This window comes from Magnolia sinica, chromosome 18 (genome assembly GCF_029962835.1).
Source record: "Magnolia sinica isolate HGM2019 chromosome 18, MsV1, whole genome shotgun sequence".
NCBI lineage: Eukaryota > Viridiplantae > Streptophyta > Magnoliopsida > Magnoliales > Magnoliaceae > Magnolia > Magnolia sinica.
Window position 1 is genome coordinate 4736524 of NC_080590.1, and position 8521 is coordinate 4745044.

The 8521-nt window shown below is 42.2% G+C and overlaps 1 protein-coding gene across 7 annotated transcripts; it reads right to left on the reverse strand.

The window, feature by feature from the left end:
- Nucleotides 1-244: 244 nt before the first annotated feature.
- Nucleotides 245-8250, reverse strand: LOC131232581 (inositol-tetrakisphosphate 1-kinase 1-like). Of its 7 annotated transcripts, XM_058228907.1 has the most exons (4): nucleotides 6705-8250; nucleotides 6085-6198; nucleotides 805-840; nucleotides 245-525 (listed from the first exon to the last, which is right to left on the reverse strand). In XM_058228907.1, the coding sequence occupies exon 1, from the start codon at nucleotides 8069-8071 to the stop codon at nucleotides 7001-7003; it is 1071 nt and encodes a 356-aa protein (XP_058084890.1). In that variant the 5' UTR covers nucleotides 8072-8250; the 3' UTR covers nucleotides 245-525; nucleotides 805-840; nucleotides 6085-6198; nucleotides 6705-7000. The 7 variants fall into 7 exon arrangements, with proteins under 7 accessions (XP_058084890.1, XP_058084889.1, XP_058084887.1 ...); XM_058228906.1 differs by lacking the exon at nucleotides 6085-6198; XM_058228904.1 differs by lacking the exon at nucleotides 805-840 and having other exon boundaries at nucleotides 245-561.
- Nucleotides 8251-8521: the final 271 nt, after the last annotated feature.

Consider the following 8521-nt stretch of genomic DNA (forward strand, 5'->3'; position numbering starts at 1 on the left):
CTCAAAACAACTTCATCCTCTGCTCTCTGGCATCCTTACTCTTGCAATCTATATCCTCCAGAACACAAACATCATGAAGGTGTGTTTGGATCCACAAAGAAAAGGAATTGGTATCTCCACAGAGAAAAGAGGGGATATGGATCTGCCTTCTGGAAGGGTGTTGGGCCAGTGGAGTAGAGGGTCTTCCTTTCTCTTGCTTCTCTACAGATGCAGATGTTGTGTAAACATTTGATCTTTTAAAAAAAAAGTTAATGCACTTTATTAAAGGCCAAGGGCCAAAGACAAAACAACAAAACAAAAGGGGCGATATAAAAATTTATTTAAAAAAAAAAAAAAAAAACAAGAACGGAAAAGAAAAACAGCATGCTAGGATAAGTAGAGATCTGCAATAGAACCCGACATTACCCAGCAGACACCAAAAGAAGATAAAACTACAGACCAAATTGAAGAAAAACAATAATGAAGAAACAAGTGATCCACTGATTTAGCATCCCGAAGGCAAAGAAGGTAGGCATCACCAAGGCCCTCTTGCGCAGATTATCGATAGTCAGGATCCTACTCCTGCCAACAAGCCAAGCAAAGGCCACCACTTGAGACGGAGCACTATAAGACCAGATATGGCCAACATGGAAGCAAGAACGGAAAAGAAAAACAGCATATTAGGATAAGAAGAGATCTGTAATAGAACCCGACATTACCCAACAGACACGGAAAGAAGATAAAACTACAGGCCAAAATGAAGAAAAGCAGTAATGAAGAAACAAGTGATCCGCTAATTTAGCATCCCCAAGGCTCACCAAGGACCTCTTGCGCAGATTATCAATAGTCAGGATCCTAGTCCTGCCAACAAGCCAACAAAGGCTGCCACTTAAGACGGAGCACCATAAGATTATCAATAGTCAGGATCCTACTCCACCCAACTATTCTCCTCAGACCAAAATCTCCAAACCCACTTACCTAAGAGGGCAAAGTTCACAAGATCCAAGCTACAAATACCAACACCCCCCTCGACATAGGGTCTGCAAACCTCCTTCCAACTTATGAGGTGAAACCTACCTCGGGATTCTCCCCCTTGCCACAGAAAATCACAGCAAAGCTTATCAATCTTATCAAGGACTAATCTTGAATGCTTGAACAACGAAAAAAAGTAAACCAACAGATTGTAGAGAGCTCCCTTAATAAGAGTGATTCCCCCACCAAAAGACAGGAGCTTGCTTTTACAAGGCGACAACTTCCTTTCCAACCTCTCAATCACCAGATCCTAAAGACGCTTGTCAGGCTTACTGATGCAGGACATGAAAATTAAATATGATATGCGAGATTTCAGGCTTAAGATCACGTTAGTTCAGAAACAATTACACAAATTCCATATCCCACATGAAAGTCCAAACATTCAATTAAGGGGGATCAAAGCGGGTCCAGGCCTACACATGATAGGGCTGGATCAATAAAAATTATAAACCAAACGATACTCAAAGATAAGAAATAATCATCCACGCATGCATAGTAATCAGTCCCTAATCCAAGGGATTCTGAAATTCCAATTCGGGGAACCCTAAGGTAAGAAAATTGGCAAATAACTTAGGAAAAATGTAATCTAGGGCTAGGATTCATGAAAAACGGCTATGAGAAAATAAAAGAAGATAAAAACCTGAGCCAAAAGACGATCTCGCGTGTAGACAGCAACAATGGCCCAGACGGACGTGCGTGTGATCTCGGCCGCACGTGTGTGGGGCCCACTATTCAGAAAAAGGCCACCTTGGCCCTGGTCGGCCAAGGATGGTCTCCAAAACCCTCAAATCTCAGCTCAATCCGATGTACGGTTTGTGGGTGGTGCTCCGCCGAAGTTTCAGCTCGCCTGCGGGCCGAAATCTGGAAACCTGCTGTAATGAAGAAATCTGATGCAACAAAAGAACAAATTCAAAATACGGATGGTGGGGGAAGATGGAAAAAAAAATGATAGAGGATAGGGGTGAATCAGGATCGATGTAGCTTCGTACCACGGTAGTTAGCCCTTCGAAAAGGGAGGGCTTCGCACCCACTTTTGAATTCTTCCACAACTCACGAAGAGAGCAGAAAAATAAAACAGGAATTTTTTTATTAACTTCAATGAATCAAAAGAATTACAAGGGGTGGCTATTTATAGGGAAAATCTTATACCCCAAAACTCGCACCATGTGCGCAACCTATTACTTAGCGATGAAGTAAACTAAAATTAAAATCAAACAAAGAAATTTAAAGCGTTCACAATGTTCTAAATAATAACAATAAACAAAACCTAAAATATGAAATCAATCCGACGAGTGAGCCACAATCATGAGATCCCATGATGGGCTTTTCTTGATTATCGGGCCCAATCTTTTGAACAAAACTTCATCTTTTAGGTAGGAGGCCCTCCCTGGACGTCGTCATCGAGACAGATCGATGGTGGGGCCCTCCTACTCCGTGCGTAGGTGAGGCGGCGTGCATGCGCGTATGCGCGAGATGTCCCCATCACTTACTAATGCATTATGGCAGACCCAAATTAGAAGAAGGGAGGGATCCAACCCAGCAACCAAGGGACTCTGCAAACTGAGACACCTCAACCTCAGACAAATGGATACCCAGCAATTCACTTTTGGCTACGTTCACCCTAAGCCCCGAATCAACTTTGAAGCATTGGATCAGGTTTCTAAGATTGTCCAACATAAAAACATCAACTTCACAGAAGATTGGAGCATCATCGGCAAATTGAAGGTGGCTAACATGTTGAGAGACATTCTCAACATGTAAACCCCAAAAGATACCAACCGACTAATCCCTAATCAACATTCAACGAAGAGCTTCAAAGACCACGAGGAACATAAAGAGGATAGGGGATCCCCCTACAGGAGGCCCCTATAGGCATGGAAGAAGCCAAACAAAGATCCGTTAACAAGGACAGAGAACCTAGCCAAAGAGACAGGCTCTCATCCATAGCCTCCACTTGGCCCCACACCCAATACGGCCCAACATATAGTCAAGAAAGACCCAATTAACATAATCATAAGCCTTTTCAAGATCCAACTTACAAACAATCCCCTACGTATGCCAGCCCTATGACAAGAATCCAAACATTCATAAGCAATAAGCGAACTATCCAAGATCTATCTCCTAGTAATGAAGGCACTCTGATGCAGAGATATCACCTTAGGAAGGACTACCCTCAACTTGAGGCTAAGAAACTTGGTGATGATTTTATCGGCACTACTAATAAGACTAATAGACCAATAATCCTTCAAACATTCAGTACCTTGGACCTTCAGAACCAAAGCAATGAAAGAACAACCCCATTCCGACGACATACAACCGAATTCAAAGAATTCTGAAACAAAACTCATCAGATCAAGCTTAATCAAGTCCCAAAAGATTTGAAAGAAAGACAAGGAGAACATGCATCTTAGAAGGGAAAAAAAACAAATAACAATAACCTTTGTTGAAAACTTTATCCCAAAGTTTCCACCTTTGGTGCTGAAAAACGACATGATTAATTCATGTCCATTCCAACATCTAAATATGACGTGAGGATCCTTGTGCAAACATTCCTATGATAGAAAAAAATAACATTTGCACTACAGGTACAACAAATAACATATAAGTTGCTTCTCTAATAGGGTTGGCGTTAGCCTAAAATAGACCCAATTCAATGGAAAGACGCTCCCTCAACACACAGCCTCAACTGTCAAGACCCACTCCTTCACAAGTCACACCCATTACTCTAATGACTTCCTTTGCTTCGACTACGGAGATGCATTATCCGAGAGCTCTCGATGGTGACATGTGATATAGATGAATGACCATCCCAAAAGGTGACATGGAACATCGCATGTAAAGAGAATGGTATCAAACATTTTGTACCGCACCAAAAACCACATTCACAGTAATTTTGTTTTAGCATTTGTGATGCATGACAGAATGATCTGACCTAATATGATGCCATGAAATTAAAAGACAAATTAACTGGAGCAATGTAATGACAAAATAAAACTAATTTACTATAAATTCACAAATTTATATTCATAATATGTCCAAATTCAAGCCTATGACAGTCCCGCAATGCAAATCTCATAAATTTATGGTTAACCAAAACCTATGGGAGATAAAACCCTCATCCTAGCATAGAGTTAAAACTGAATTCAATGAAAATCGTGTCTTGTATGAGTTTCGACATGTTAGAGCGGTTTAAAGACTAGGGAATGTGGGATAAGGGTTTGGGGTATCTAGGTTTACAGGAATTAAGGTTGGAACATTAGGCTTGAGGTTTTGGGTAGGGAATTCAGATTTTGGGTTAAGGATTTTAGGACTTTAAGGTTTCTAGATTTGGGAGTATGGGTTTCAGGTCGTGGGAATTAGGGATTTATGATTTGGATAAGGGATTTTCAGATTTTGGGGATTTGGGTCTGGAAAATTTTGGGATTTTGGAATTTGGGAATTTTAGGGTTGCGATTTAGTAAAATTAGGAATAATATTCTTCAAGTTAATGGATTGCAAACTAGAAATCCATCATAAAAGGTGCCAGAAGCTCATCTGCAAACTGATATTCAAATTATCACATCCTATCCACCTCATTCATATCTCCAATCACAGCACTCCATCTCGTCACCATTCCTCTCTACTCCCAACTGCATGAAAGATCCTACAGTTTTGTGACACGATGACTAATAAAAGCTAGCAACTTTAGCAACAAGTAGTTAAGATTGCTGAACAAGATGTATCCATGTAGTCACCAGACAGGTGTCAATTTCTTCTTGACTCGAAGAGCACCTTTCGATATCATGGGTCAATGTTCATGAGAGTGGAGAGACTGATAAGGATGATGGCCATAGAATTCAAGATGGGTGGAAGATACGGAGACATGCCTCTAGAGTCTTAGGTGGTCATCATGTACCAATCAAACTGAAGGGGACATTTTATAGGATAGTTATAAGACCAGCCATGCTTTATGGAAGCAGAATGTTGGCCAGTTAAGGAACAACATGTTTATAGGATGAGCGTAGCTGAAATGACGATGTTGAGGTGGATCAATGGCAAGACGATGAAGGATAGAATTAGAAATGAATGCATTTGAGGGAACTTGGGAGTAGCACTAATTGGTAATAAGATGGGGAAAAGAAGACTCAGATGGTTTGGTCATATACAATGGAGATGACAAACTACACCTGTTAGGAGTGAGTTGGTGCATGTTGAAGGCTCCAAATGGGAAATGGGATAGCCGAAAAGGCAGTGCATGGAGGTAGAAATAAAAGTCTTGATGACCTATGGTCTAATTGAAGTTCTGGCCCTTGATAGAGTGGAACGGAGAAATAGTGTTGCAGACCCCAATGTGGTTGGGATATGGCTTAGATTATGATGATGATGACTAATAAAAGCCAATCACGTAAAACGTTAAAAACCAGATGAGACCAAAGAGAAACCAATACCAACGGAAAGTGCAATGAGTTTAACAACCCAAGAAATCAAATATACTCACAGCCAAGGGCCCTTACATTGATTTCAAAGGCACCTTCAGTTATCCCATTAGTTGGAACAATGCAAGCAAGAATCATAACAGCGGGAATGCATTACTAAGCAAGAACCATAAGGGGAATCGGTGATCCTAGCTGGAAGTCATAAACATTCATTACATGCTTCCATCCAGAAATCTTTCCAGATGAATAAGAGATGCTCTCCATCTTGAACTTTGCTATTTTCAATACATGCTTCTACATATAAAATCTTTTCAGAGGCATAGATCCAACCATGAGACCTGGACTCTTCACATATTTTTCCTGACAACAATAATTAACGGCATTTAGATGCCAAGCATTTATGACCAGGGACCTGCAATAAACAACTAAATGCAGCCAATACCTTCTCTATTCCATCTCTAACAGTGAATAGATTCCCTTGATCAACACATATTGCATTTCATGCCTAGCATGTCCAAACACCAAAACATTCGAAGTCTAAGAGATATAGATGAATGTGAACTAATCATTTTGTTTGTCTCACTTGATAAAAAAATAATAATAATAATAATCTATCCATTGGTTTTGCTGCATGTTATAGCTAGGTCAAGAGGCCTACCGTGATCCAGCAAGCCAAATCGAGGAAGGAGCATTTGTCACTGGATACCTGAGACGTGGCTGGTGGGTTGGTGAATCAAGTCCACGCATATAGTGGGTGGTCCTTCTTGATGGCCTGTTCATATCAAACAATCCTAGCAATCAGCTTTTTCCCATCAAAGGCTAACCAATTTCATTTCCATTGTCAATTTAAAGGCCCCCCTGCATATAGCTCAGTGGTACATTAAGCATGATTTCAATTGAGGGACATCCAAGGAAAGGACCCACTAGGTGAAAAATATGATCCACCAACCCACAATCACATGTCAGATATCTGAGACAGATGATCATTTGTGATCCAGTGGGCTGAAGGCAAAACTACCTGATCCCTTGACCAACACGCCCCAATACACCAGCAATTAAAACATTCATGTTCACATCAATTACATTCAGCACGTAATTAAAAGCAACAATTGGCAAGAAATACTGGTTGAATGAGACTTCCATATATGCAAATTTGGATATAAATGGGCAAAAAACTGCAAAATCCATGCACTAAAGATACCTGATGTTACAGGCTAAGAACAGCTCAGAAGCATGGAAATACACCTTCCTAAAGTTCAAAGTAATTGAAAAGAATACCTATCCTGGCACCATGGCAGCATATACAAGTTCAATCCGAAATGCCAAACAAAGCCGTCATAAAGGCAGAAACCCAAAACGCACCGAACCCTATTTATTCGCTACCTTGCAGCTGCAATACAGAAGATGAGTGAATTTCGCTCACTTCCGCCTTAAAACCAGCAAGAGAGCAGAGAAATTGCCTTTACGGTGCCCAATCAAAAACCACAAAACGTGGCAGAAGCCCTTGACCCACTCTTTCAGCCGACCCACCAATAACCCACAGACAATCACAGCATATGCCAGGGTGCATTTCCTTAGGGTTCACCAGGGTTCACCTTTCCTTCTCTGCTCTGGGGCGAAAGAAGAGATTTATCATCCCCATCAAAGCAATTATCATTCCTTGCAACAACTCCATCCTCCAGTTTTTCCAACCTGCTAGGCAATTCCTTTGGCTTCTTCTGATGAAGGATATCATAAAAGAAATCCGTCAAGACAGTCTCATACGACGGCATTTTCGCATACCCTGGGAAGTAGTTTATGTCAATAACAAGGTACCGATTTCCAACCTTGACGTCTCTGATCACATCAAAATTGAATAGATGGAGGCCCATGGCCTGCCGGAGCCCCCTCGCAATATCTGTAATGAAGCTCAGGGGCGGCATCTCGGCGTCTTCCAAATGCAGATAACTGTAGTTCTCGTCCGTCCGTTCTTGAGGTGTGACGTTAGACACCTGCGAGAACGACAGCGACCCCTCGGAGCTGTCGAGCTTCTCCTCAGATACATCCGGCAGCGACTTGCGCTTCACACACTTGACATAATCACCGACGACATAAACCTTGAAGATGACCCCACCGTGGTTGATAAACTCCTGCAGCACAATTGGGGGCCGTAGTTTGATCAGCCCATCGCGATTATACACAAGCAACATCTTGTGGGACCGGGCACTGCCATCGGCCACCAGGGGCTTCGCGATGACAGGGAAGCGGAGGCCGCCAGGGTCCAAAAGCGTGGCAGAGTCATACATCACGATCTGCTTGGGGATGCCGAAGGTCTCGTGCTCCTGCGGGACCTGTATCTCGGACACCACCTGGAGCATGGAGATGCGGTTGTGCAGCCGTTGGATCGCGTCGGGCGGATCGATGATAAAGACGCCGGGGTTCTTGGTGGCGTATTCTTGGAGCTGGGATTTCCAGCCATCGCTGGACAATTTGTGGAGGATGCAGTCGAACGGCCCCTGATCAACAAGCGGACGGTCGGATTCGATGCGGATAAGATCGATACCGCGATCTCTTGCGAGGTTGACGAGGGATTGCTGGATGAAGCTCTGCTGCTTCTTTGGTGCGAGGGCGTAGCCGATTCCGAATCTTCTAGAAGAATCCGACATCTCGGAGAGACGATCTTGGAGACGGAAATGGGATGAAATGACGAAATTGCCTTTCAGTCTGCAAATTCGTGCTGAGGAAATGCAAGGAGCATTTTCTTGGAAAAACGAGGCAAAAATAAAATCGGGAGGATTATGGTTTTACTTTTTGCTTCGTTTTTTTTTATTTTCTTTTCTTTTCTTTCCTCAGAAGAAGGGAAATTAGAGAAAGAAGATAAATTTCGTGGGTGTTTGGGAATATATAGCTTCTGACCCATGGTTCGAACCTGAGTTTCAGGAAATCTAACCTTGGTTAAGTTTGAAATAGAGGGGAGACGCGCTAGGTTACTACCGGGGTTACTTTCTCAAATCGAGAGGCACATAAATGGAATTTAATTAGATCCACCCCGTCCATAAGGTACGATGCCTCATTTTATCCATTAAAAGAAAAAAATATAATCATAAAAGCCTCAT